The sequence below is a fragment of the Festucalex cinctus genome, chromosome 9 (assembly GCF_051991245.1).
Source record: "Festucalex cinctus isolate MCC-2025b chromosome 9, RoL_Fcin_1.0, whole genome shotgun sequence".
In the NCBI taxonomy this organism is placed as follows: Eukaryota; Metazoa; Chordata; class Actinopteri; order Syngnathiformes; family Syngnathidae; genus Festucalex; species Festucalex cinctus.
Window position 1 is genome coordinate 317,938 of NC_135419.1, and position 12,540 is coordinate 330,477.

Genomic DNA, 12,540 nt, shown 5'->3' on the forward strand with positions numbered 1-12,540 from the left:
TGAATTCCCTAGTAGTACTATTTGATGAAAGTACATTTCCTAGTGAAAGGGCCAACATTTTGTGATGGATCGTAATTGTCTAGGCTGCTGCCTACATTCTTTGCTCCATTTGAAAATCAATCTTCGTAGTTTAGCTTAGCACGAGTCTAGTAAACTTGCTTCCGATTGGGGCTCAACTGGCTGAATTCCCTCGTCAATACTGAAATTTGACACTTGTAATGCAAATTGTAAAATGAAGCAATCCAGCCACATTCTGTACGAATGAAATACTTTAAAATTAGCAGCCAGTTGGTGCTCGATGAAGTGAATTTCTTAGTAGCTACGATCATCTCAGCTCCATTGTGGCAGTTGCATTCCAGATCACTCTTCTTCACTTCCAAGGGTGAAATCCCAAGATTGAATTGCCCTATTGAAACTTGAGGGATGTTTTTATTCATAGCATTTATGGAACTTTTTTATTTCTTTTAAAAAAGGTCTTTCAGCAACTTCTAAAATAATACAAACACAATTGCAATGGCCACCTTCCAAAGAATTCAGTCGCAGAAGTGCTGACGTTTTTTAACCAGCTTTTGTTGTTCTAATTGAAGCACACAGAGCCATGCTGCCATTTTAAGCCTTCATCTTGTCCTCCCCCTCATCCAAGGACCTTCTTCTTTAGTCCGTCCTCCGGGGAGACGCGTCCTCATGTGGGCGCTCACCCAGGAAACGCATCATCACGCACAACAACAATGAAGACTCGTACATTGCGTTCTTTTTCTGGCTGCATCAAGCACACGCTCACAAACAAATACACACACGCGAGTGCGTATATCCTCCGTCTCCGTTACGTAAAGTCTAATCCTGGCAAGCGAGGCGGCTGTCCGTGACCGTCCGCACATTTCCCAGTCCTGCTGTGCTTCCAACTTAGCAATGAAAGCAATATCGGATCAAATGAATCCCCAGCTGACCGCCAAAAGTCCATTGACAGCTCGCTGCAAGGTCCACTGCTCATTTCACAGCAGTTCACAAGGACCAGCAAGGACCATGGACTTCATTCTCCGTGAAGCTTTTAGCTCTGTGCAAACTGTTTGGGCAAGTTTCTTTTTGGTTCACATAGCAAACTGGCTGACGAGCAACAATTGAATTTCACCCAACATCAAAGGGTTCATTGGAATGAAAAGCACAAGCAGGAAGGACTTTTGCCTTTTATGTGTTTATGTGTTCTGAATAGTCGGAGTTGATGGTCAGTATTAACGTGGTCATGTTGCGCCCTTGGTGCTCCTTTCTTGTCGAGTTCCCCAAGGGTCAATTCTTGGCCCGTTACTTTTTTCACTGTATCTTTTACCGCTTAGATCTGACTTGATGTTTTTCTTCTGGCTTCACACGTCCCACCTCCCTCGATGAAGTTGGAGGATCGGCCTCTTCTTGTGGTTCCTAAAGCACAAGTCGATCTACTTCTGAACATCGGGCAGGTCAATTCACTTCCTGTTTTTAAGTCACTGCTAAAAACGAATTTCTTGTCACTGCCATTTAACCCGGCTTGAAAGTTGACTTGGTTATACTGTTTTTTTTTTTACTTTGTATTGTTTCATTATTATTATTTGTTTCTGTTACCCATTTTGTGCCTTTTTCTTCAATCTGTGTACAGCATTTTGGTCAAGTGTGTTGCGTTTAACCTGCTTTATAAATAAAGTTGGATTGGATTGGATTTTGAACTTTGTTTTTGTTTTGTGAGATTCGCTTTTGCTTTTGAGTGTGGTTGACATTCAAAGACTGGCTCGTTATATTGTTTCATTGCTACCTCCAACAGTTGTCATGGCAACCCGGTATGCGAGGTTGCAACAAGCTTGATCTGCAACTGTTGCCACACGGACGAGATACGTCAATCCCGGAATCCTTTGGGAATTGCCCTTAACGCCGCTTATCATTTGCCCAGCCGTCACCAGCTTGTCCTTTAAAACCTTGAGCAACCTTCAACATGATCCTGTTTAACACAGAGATGGCGTAAAATCGCCTTATCGGAGAACCCTGTGCAAATGGGATATTGTCATAACTCTGGGTTGCTCTCACGCCGCAGTCGGGGATTATTTGACTCTCGCTTTCAACACAACAGGGCAAGCGAAGCGAATGTCGGGTGTTCGCAACTTCACAACCACATCTCAAGCTAGCACAATGTTGTTTCCTTTTTCCTGGCTAGCTTGCACCTTAGCCTCTTTCAAGCTCGATTTTCCCAGCTCTTTGTCCTATGTGTAAGGTAGGGTTGGAAGTTGACCCGGCAAAGCAAGAGGAGGGAAACGGCATTAGAAAGGAGGAAGCTGCGGCCACGATGTGATCAGGGTGAAACGGACGAGGCAACTATAAACGTCACTGCACTCGTAAAGGTTGTAAATCAGATCTTCCAAATGCTCATTTTACGAGGGCCTTTGCCATCGCCAGACTATGTAGCCGTCAAGTGTCGAGCCAACAACGTGACACAGTCTTCATTTATTCGTGCGTGCACAAGAGCATGAAAAAAAGCTGCTTGTAGATGAGAGTTATCGGTTAGCCTTGCTAGCTAATCACCAATAGTTATGAAATATTCATAGCAGTGAGATCACGGCACTGTTGGTGCGAAACTTCATCAATTCATTGACTTTGGCTCGACTTGAATCCCATCGAGTTGTTCAAGCCGAGACGTTGGCCGTCTTAATGTGTATCAAGTTAAGCAAGACATCCGCAGGGCTTCCACCACCTCCCCGCTGCCTCGTTTGGCTTCCCCGGTTCTCCCATGGGCCGTGTCGAGGGGGTCCGCGTTTGGGGAAGGACGTCCTTCGCTGCACTGCCGCACAGCAACTTTGTCACCACAAGCTAATTGGCCGCCAGCATCAAGATGAGCTTCGCACTCTTGACGGCACTTGAAAAAGGAAAGGAGACTGTGTTGCCTCTCTTGAAATGCTTTTATGAATACAATCCAGTGAAGACGTGTGTTGTGGATATTTAAAATTCATCACTTCACATTGGCCTACATAGGTGCTGCTATTTTGGTTAGCAATGGAATTGAAGTGGGTTGTTGATATGACGCACCAAGATATGTATTCTTTTCTTTTGATCTTTTTTTTCGTAATGATAAAATATGTAGTGATTAAGTGCCTCAGTAGGTGCTGCTGTTTGTATTAGCCACAACATCTAGGAGCGGAGATCATTACATTTGCTCTCCATTGCTTTCTTGACTGCCAAGATTTTGAGGCAGATGTTTTATACTTCATCCCAATCTTCAGCACCCCTCAAATGAGCTGTTTAATCTTGAATTATTTGAAGTGAGCACTCATTTGTATTTTGCAATTTTTTTTTACCATACATTTAATACCTTTAAATCAATGTGTAGAAATATCACTTCCTCTATGGTAGGGGTTTCTGTTTTGGTTAGCAACACAGTTTGAATGGAATTAACTGTTATGTGAATGATAGTGTGCATGCAGTTAGATAACTGCTTACTACTTTTTTTTCTTTTTTTTTAGATGGGGGGGAAAAAAAAGAGGGTTTTATTTGTCTTGAGTGGGCTATGTGGGGCATGTAAATATATTATTTCTATGCATTTAACACCACATTCTCTGCATGCAAATCAGCGCATGTCCGTTGCGGTATCATTTTACATCCCGTAGGAGGGGTACTGCTGTTTTGGTTAGCAAAAGTATCAAAATGGGCTTGGCAGTTATGTGCGGACATGAACTACTACTGTTGTTTTTAGGCCTCTATTGAGGGAGGTGCATTTATTTACCATGAAGCATGAGAAAAAAAAGAAAAACAAAACATTTTTTAATATCATTGGAATTATGACAGATTAGCATACAGGCGGAAACGCCTCCTTACTATTTCAGCAGACATTTCCGAGCCCACGCTGGCATTAAATGACATTTCACAGTGATTGGCGGCACTAATGAGTTGACGAGAAAATGTCACCATGCTGAGATTGGAGTTCCTGCTGAAATGTGAAGTGAAAGTTTTCAGACTCATAAAATCTGCAAATGAAAAGTTTTAAGAGTGACTAATATTATTCCTGCAAAATCCCCTCGAGCATCGGGAACCAAAGTTTTCAGTCCTGCTAAGCAAAACAATATTTAAAAAAATAATCATCATTTGGGCCTGGAGTGAAGCAGCATTATGAAATTCCAAATGCCGTACAAAAATATCCAATACTCCCCAAAAAAAAATTACCTTTGGTGGTGGTGGTGGGGGGGGTTGTAAACATCCAAAACCAAATCCCCCAGAGCAGGGTTGCTATGAATATCCCAAAACTTTTGCCTCCCGCAGATCGTTCCCATCAAAGTCCCGAGTCGAATTTGCATGTGTGTGCTTTTCTCGAGCTATTCTGACTGACTGACTCCCTCGCAAATTTCTCTCCCAAACATGCACGTTAGGTGTTGTGTTGTGAATGTGTGAACACTTTGTGTCATGACATCGGCTGGCGACCGGTCCAGATGGATCCACTCGTCTGCATCTTGTCCTCGCAGCGTTTGCCACCATTGCTTGCTCAATTCTTTGGCGTGATCAAAGCCGCTGCCGACATGAACATCGTCAGAGTTCATTAATTAGTCGTCACCCCGCCTGTATAACGACGGACGGACGCTTGTCCCGGCCTGTCAACTCGTCTTCCAAACGGCAGCCGGGACCCTCCAGGTCGCCGCCGTCTCATCAATTTTCCCGCCGCAAGCAGATGGTCGCGTCCGCTATTTCCTCCAGAGGCGGAATGAGGGGCTTGCCTGGCTTTTTTTTTCTTTTCTTTTCTTTCTTCATCGTCAGGAGATTTTATTTTATTTTTTCCCCCCCGTGAGATGGTGAGGTTCGCTCCTGGTTAAAATCAATTTGTTTCCGGTGCGTTGAAGGTGAGCAGAGAGTGCAGGTGGAAGGTTGGCGAGTCACCGTTGTGGAAGCGCTCAACTGGAAAAGGGACTTGCAGTGACAGCGTACACATGCGACAACACGCATGCTGACCGTCTGGATTAGTCTGGGGGGAAAAAACTCCACATAGCGATGAGATTTCAACATTTTCCTGCAAATGTTGCTTCTAAGTGCTTTTGACAGATGCAATTTGGAACATTTAGGAGTTATTGTCTGTGATTCAAAGTGACGTGGATGTCAAGCCTGCCTCGCAATCAAAGAACCTGATGATATGAAACGGTCATATGTGTTCTTATTCGCGCCGGATCATCATCATCATCACCAGGCGGCGAGTGTCCTGATAAATGAAAAACCTATCTCGGTTGCGCCCCCTCGAAGTGGTTGAAATCAAACAGGAAGTTGGTTTGAAGCAGCCGTTTAGGGCAATTTCTAGTGCTCATTTTCTGTCTGATCGTTTGGACGATTCACTGTGAAACATTTTTCATCGGGATGCACATGATATTACTTTTTTTCAGCACTCGTAGACTACTACTTGCCATACCGAGTACTAATACTTTATTATGCTGCCGCTTTCATCGAAGATCTTTCAAAAACACAAACTCATATTGAAGATAGAATGTACCATAGCAGTCTCGCTGTTTGCTCAAATCCGTACGCCGTGTGAGAGTCACTCGGCGCATTGCAGGCGATAGCAAAGTGTGTGTTTGCTTCAGTAGTTCATTTTACTGTAAACTTGAACTGAGACTGTCCGTAAAAAGCTCAAAGTATTCATGTGGACTCCATCATCAGGACGTGCGATGACAATATCATTTCATGCTTAGCACATCTAAAGAGGCGAGAATGGAGAGGATCCTCACAATCAGCCTCTTTGACCTGAGGTCCGAGTGGCGCTTTGCATGAACAGATGCTAATCCCCTCCGGGAGACGCAAAAGCCATCAAGAGAACGAGTCATAATTTAGCGCCGCCACTTTCATCTGATCTGCTCACCTCTGCTTTGGTTTTGACCACTTTCTGTGTTTGACTTGAAGAACGCTTCTTCCTTTTTGATTTGAACCGTGTTGATGCAAATGGGGGGATTTACGTCCGATTTGTCGTTTTCAACCAGCTCTTCAAATATGCTGTATCAATCATCCCTGTTTCCATCAATCTGTGCCTTTTGGCTCTACCGCGGCCACTTTCGGCCAGTTGAAATGCCGGAAAAAAAGTACATACTTGTTTCCTTACGCTGTGCGCACACAAAAAATGGTCTCGAGCAATGGCAGCAAAATGGAACAAGGCTTCAGGGTAAAATTGGACACAGGTGAGCTTCATGATTTCAAATAACAGATTCTGTCTCTGGCACACATTCTAGGGGCCACCAAAGACATGGGCAAGATGCTGGGCGGCGAGGAGGAGAAGGACCCTGACGCTCAGAAGAAAGAAGAGGAAAGGCAAGAGGCGCTGAGGCAACAAGAGGAGGAGCGCAAGGCCAAGTACGCCAGAATGGAGGCAGAGAGGGAAAACATCCGACAGGGCATCAGAGATAAGGTATCAAACGTCAGGAAATGTAAAACCTCAACAAGAATCACGTCAAATGTGCAGCGTGAAGGTTTGGGAAGCTTTCTTTGGCAAAATTGTGCGCTCATTTTGAATTCATTTAAAGTTCCTTTAACGCCACCATTTTTAGTTTGTTTTTTTTAACATGTGATTACTCGGGGAATTCCAGTCACAAAGTCGCAGACACGTCATCAATGTCACGAGACTAAGTGCAATTTCTGGAGAAATTGCGTGGGAATGCGGAAAGCAAATTGAGAGATCAATTATGAAATGATAACTTCCTGGTTACTGCACAATGTGCTTTACCAACTGCGCCACCAGGCAGCATCAGACACCTGGTAATGATGAGAAGTTATATATATGGAAATGATATTTAGAAAACGTTCAATGATTGGGGAAAAGTTGATATTTAATGTTAAATTGTGCAAATACTATAAGTAGTGTGGAATCAGACGATATACACCCAAGAAGCGTCAATTTTTGAAGCTGGTTGAAATTGAACAATGTAAATTGGAAGTATTATGTAGGTGTTGTTAGGCGGCAAAAACGTGTGGAGAATAAAAAGCACAATTAACATATGTACACCAATATATGCATTATTATATTCCCACAATAATAATGCATATATTTGTGGAGACTGGGGTCAAGTTGGATTTTACAATTAAAAAAATGTGCAGAATTTCACAAGTTACTTCATGTTAAAGATTAGATAGCCCTTAATATGAAAATAATAATACACTGAGCTTTCACCAACGTCTTACAAATGTAATTATGCCATCTAGTGGCAGAAAAATGACCTTGTCACAAATCGATATCACCTTCGTTTTTTACAGTACAGTACATCTATTTAATTTTAATGAATTATCCAATTACTGTATTAATGATGAAAAGATGCAGCCACATTTCTATTAAACATTTTTTTATTTTTAACAAGAGAAAAAAAAAATATTTTATTGTCCATTTTATAATACATTTAGAACTGATATCGAATTTGCAAGTTAACTATTGACGTCATATGAATGTTTAATCATCTGACACCCCTTTTCTCTATGCAGTATTTTTGGTGCAAATTTCATCATTTGTAATGCACATTTAACGGGAACATTCTTAACTCCCCTTTAAAAAGTAAAAATTTATTCTACTTCAGCAAATAAATTAAATACAAAACTTGAGTAATACACAGAAGGTGTCACAGCTTTTCTTTTTCATTGGTCTGTTTGTGTTTGGACTTTGAGTCTGTAATCAAGTTTCTTCATCATCATCAGTAATCTCAACATAACCAATACTTGACTTTGGAGTCGACTTCCGTGCGACTGTCCGAGGTCGCAGTCGTTGAGTTTCGTAAGAGGCGCGAGGAGGCGACGGCCCCAAACGACGTCCGGGCTCGACTGAGCGGCGCCGTCGTCTTTTCTCGCTCTTTGAATAACTGAAAGGCTGCCGAGCGCGACGGATGGCGGGCGGCAAAGAGCGCAAACAGACGAGCGGATGCGCGTCGAGAGAATCCTCAAAGTCACCGCTGCTTGTTAAAGACTTTTTTTTTTTGCGGGGGGCTGCCATCACAAATGACTTTATGGATAAGATGTAAAATGCTTTTTTTTTTTTTTTAGAAGCAGGAACACTTTTAATGCGCTCTGCCCAAAAAAAAAAGCTTGGATTTCAATGCTGTTGCTTCTCATGGTTTAAAAAAAAAAAGAAAAAAAAAAGTGTCCTTAGGAAATAATAAGAGTGATGAAACTATTAAAAACCTCGTGTGTCAGGCACATCAGATCATTTGCAATCGGGAATTCTGACATTAGTGTCAGAAGTGGGGCTCTCCCTTTACTTCTTCAGTCTATTGAGGAATTTGCCACAGGGAAGCCAAAGATTGGTCTCTCGAGTAATCGGATGTCAAGTCTGACATTGGTATCAGATTGACCATTAGGAAAGACACTTGACTCGAATGGGGAAATTGCTACAGGAACACAAAGACTTCAGTGCCAAGCCAGACATCACCGTCAGAAACACGAATAGGACATTTGCTAGAAATCAGGGGTGGTCAAGTTCGGGCCCAGGGAGCCGTTATCCAGCACATTTTCCACCTTTCTTTCCACAAGCACACCTGATTCGAGATCAGAATCGTTCTCGGGCTTCCGCAAAGCTTGCTGATGAGCTCGCCGATGAAGGAGGGAGACATGGAAAACAAATGCCTCTCGTGGAGCAAAATCCACCAAAATCACATTATACCACCTGCGCCACAACTTAGACCAGCTTTTATCTGATCTAGAACGTCGTCTACTTATATTGCGGTGTATCAAATTCTACCAAATTCACATCCTAAACTAGACTTGACAATGTACGCCGAGCGCACATGAAAATGAAAATGGGGCCCAAAGATTTATTTCTGGAACGATTGAACGTCAACAATTGCAGCATTGGTGTCAGAAATGGGATTCACCATTTGCAAGCCCTCTTGACAATTGACTGCAATGGAGAATCTGTGAAATTAGCAACATATGTGCCTTTGTCCAATAAAGGTTGTCGGAACTTGTCAGAGAAGATCGCTGACGAAATGCTAACAAGGTCCTCGCGGTGTTGACATGCCAGCAAATAGAATAACCAGGGAGGACACGTCGTAAAATACAAATAACACGGCATTTTGTCAGTCCGCCAACCTATTAGTGTTGTAATTGGAACTCCATGCACCAAAGGGGGGAAAAGCATCTTTATGGGGGACTCCAATGAATCGCCAGCAAACGGCGGAAGAAAAGCTGACGAGCCGGCAATGATTTGAGTGTAAGCGATCCCCGGACGAGCCCGCGGTCCGTCTGCAAAAACACACACAAAATGCGCCGCCGCCGGTGGAGGATATTTGTTGGCCTTGAATCCCATTACGGAGAAGCGGCAACGAGGTCACGGAGGAGTTCATCCCATTTTCCGCATCTCTGCTTGAAGATCAACCGTCGTGCTGCCCGTTGACCCACTGGCCCGCTGCAACGTGCTGCTCAACCACCCGCTGCATTCATTAGTCAACTGGAAAAAAGAAAATGACATGAGGAACAACCCAGATAATAACATGGAGAACTTTTGAGACGACCAGTGTTAGCTTAACTTGGAGCCCGGGCTGGAATATTCATTTTTATTTCGTTCAAAGCACGTCTGCACTGACGTGTCCTGCTTCCACTAACAATATGCTTGCGAGCAGAGTGGAGCCATTCGCTCGCCATATTTAACAGACTTTCACATGATCTGCTTTCCCTGTTTTCTATTTTTCCTTTGGAATTTGAACCAAATGATTTCATTTCCTTTCATCTCCTACTAAAGTATTGGCCAAAACGAGCCCTGATCTGAAGCAGACAACGTAGGCAGACGCGTGTTTCTAACTGTCCCCGTCTAACGTGGGCATTCAAATGGAATCATCTCGAGGATTCGCCATGAAAATGTGTTTACCACTGCTGCCTGCTGCTTTCATTTCATTTCATTTGTTGTTTTCGTTCTCCTCCCGCGCAGTACGGCATCAAGAAGAAGGAGGAGAAGGAGGCGGAGGCGGCGGCCGCCATGGAGCAGGCCTCGGAGGGCAGCCTGACGCGCCCCAAGAAGGCGGTGCCCACCGGCTGTGGCGAGGAGGAGGAGGAGGAGAGCATCGTGGACACGGTGATGAAGTTCATCCCGGCGCCACTCATGGATATGTTCAACAAGAAGTAACGCCGCTTGGTCCGCCCGTCCTCCTCCTCACACACTCCACTGCTGCGACGTGATCACAAAATGGCTCATTTCATGTCCGGTCTGACACTTATTCATTCATTGAAATAGACATCATCCACATTTTGATTTGTAAATAGCCCGGCGTTACGCCAAATAATTCTCTCTCTCTATATAAATATATATGAAATATGTATATGACGTATATCAAGATGGATAGATGAGTACAAGCCATATTTTTAACTTTGAAGACAATATCGAAATGTTTTTTTTTTTGTTCTTTCATGTTAATTAAGATTTGATACATTACAAAGAAATATTGTCATCCCTGTGAGGTAATCAAAGAAGAGATTGATTTGTTGATTTTTTATTTGGATTTTTTAATTTTTGGCATGCAGTGGGATGTTGTGACGTGACGTGGTTGATTGTCGCCGCTGAGCGAAATATTTGAGGCAATAACCACTTTTGTTTGTTTGTTAAATCCGGATTATTGACTCTGTGTCAAATGTTCTTCCACATCAGGGTGAGCGGGGCTGAAATCAAATCCTCAAAATGACGCAAAGTTTGTCTCTGAGCGGTAAACGACCGTCGTAGTCTTGTGCTTTTGCTCAATGATTGTAAAAAACAAATATGCGAAAATGCTTCAAAAACAGAAGACGGTTGCAAATGCCAAATATATCATTCATGTCTATTTTTATCATGTGGCAGAATCGGTCAAGACAGGCAATCTTCGATGTTGTGTTTGACCGAAGATGAGGCTCCTCCATTTTTGTCATACGAAACGTGAACATCACACTAAATGTACAATGTTCATCAGATGTTGACATGCCTGGTTTTATCTTATGTCAATTCCACGGTGTCTTTCTGAAATATTCCAGACAATACTGCCAAGTTAGTTACTCCGTTGAAAAAACAAACAAAAAACCCGAACATCACACATTCATAAATTTCAAGCTAGTGTATGTTTACATCATGAAGTTACTGCTGATCAGGGCAAATGCTGCACAAGTTGGTGGGTTGCTATACATGGACATGTTTTAATACGTTAGCTCCATCACTTCATACCTTTCCTAAACATTCCAGCTATTTCAGACAGTACTGGTAAATTTGCCTCATCGGTACCCACAAAAAACATCAACAACAGAAAAAAAAAAAGACCATTTGCATTGGGAAACGTACAAATGGCACACAAAGATTGTCTGATGTTTTTGTTTTCATAAAGTCTTTCCGAAACATTCCAGATATTTCAGACATTCCGCTAACTTAGACTCGTTGTTAGCCAAATGCTACTCAAAAAAAAATTCCAGAATTTGACTGTGACTTTGTGCCATTATTTTAGTATTGAATCTGGCTTGTGTGTGACAAATTGTAGACATTAGAAGCTGTGTTTCGCGTATATCATGAATGTTGTATATTCAAGCAGAATCGTGTTAAATTTGAGCATTGGAGTAGCATAGCATCCAGTGAGTTCATTGTGCTGGTATACTGCCCCTGCTAGCCTCAGTTCAGAGAGCTAGCAGCTAATTAGAGACCAGAACCGCACAGCCGCAAACAACGTCAAACCAAAGAATGACACTCATAGTAGTTGTAGTAGTAGATAGCGATAGTAGACAACATTCTTTTTTACATTTTTTCCACATATCTCAGGTGTTGTCGCTTGTACCTTCGCTAGCCTTCTTCTACTAGCCTCATTAGCGTAGCTCGCTAACATTTCCAAGGGCCTTGAAATCCCGCACAATCGTCATTTACAGCCCCAAATGAATTCTACCAAGCTACGAATACTGCCCCCAACCAATTTATACCAATTGTCATCATAGCGTTGTTTGCTAATTTGGTCATTTTCACGCTTCTCATGGCTAACAGACCACTGCCATTCGACAAAAGCCTTTTATTTTTCCGCTCATTAATCATTGTAATAAGTAGACCTAACAATAAAAGAAGCCACTTGATAATAAAACTACTCTTTGATGTAACTTGAATGTAAACGTCTGATGTTTGTACTCCTCTGTCTTCTGTACTCGTGGATGCTAAAGTTAGCGCGCTAATCTTATGTGTTCTCTCTAGCCGGTCCTGTACCTGTCCTCTTGGTAGTTGGTGATTGTTTTTATTTTCAGTTGTATAAAAACAAATATATATATATATATATATATATATATATATCTTTTATGTGCATATTTGAAGTCTTTTCTACTGCAAGTTTTCTCGCCCCCCTTCTTCTTCTTCCTGGACGTCTGCATGCTCTGTGGTGTGCGATGGTGCGACTATGAAGCGTTTTTGATGTGTCCCAATGTGTGTTTCTACCCACCTTTCCCAAAGCGCTGCTCTGTTAGCCTCACTTGCATGACCCCTGAAGACAGATATTTTAGTCTGGAAACCATCAGGCAAAATAAAATAAAATAAAATAAAAAAACTGGAAAAACGTGGAATCAACACACACTCTGAGAATAAAGTGATTTCATAAAACTTTT

General features: G+C 42.5%; 1 protein-coding gene across 2 annotated transcripts in view; it reads left to right on the forward strand.

Moving 5' to 3' along the window:
* LOC144025845 (complexin-2-like) overlaps positions 1-12,540 on the forward strand; it is a 40,011-nt gene extending 27,471 nt beyond the window's left edge. For both annotated transcript variants that reach the window (XM_077532202.1, XM_077532203.1), the window contains exons 3-4: positions 6,210-6,385; positions 9,881-12,540. In XM_077532202.1, coding sequence (XP_077388328.1) covers positions 6,210-6,385; positions 9,881-10,075 — 371 coding nt within the window. In that variant the 3' untranslated portion in view covers positions 10,076-12,540. The remainder of the gene's footprint in view (positions 1-6,209; positions 6,386-9,880) is intronic.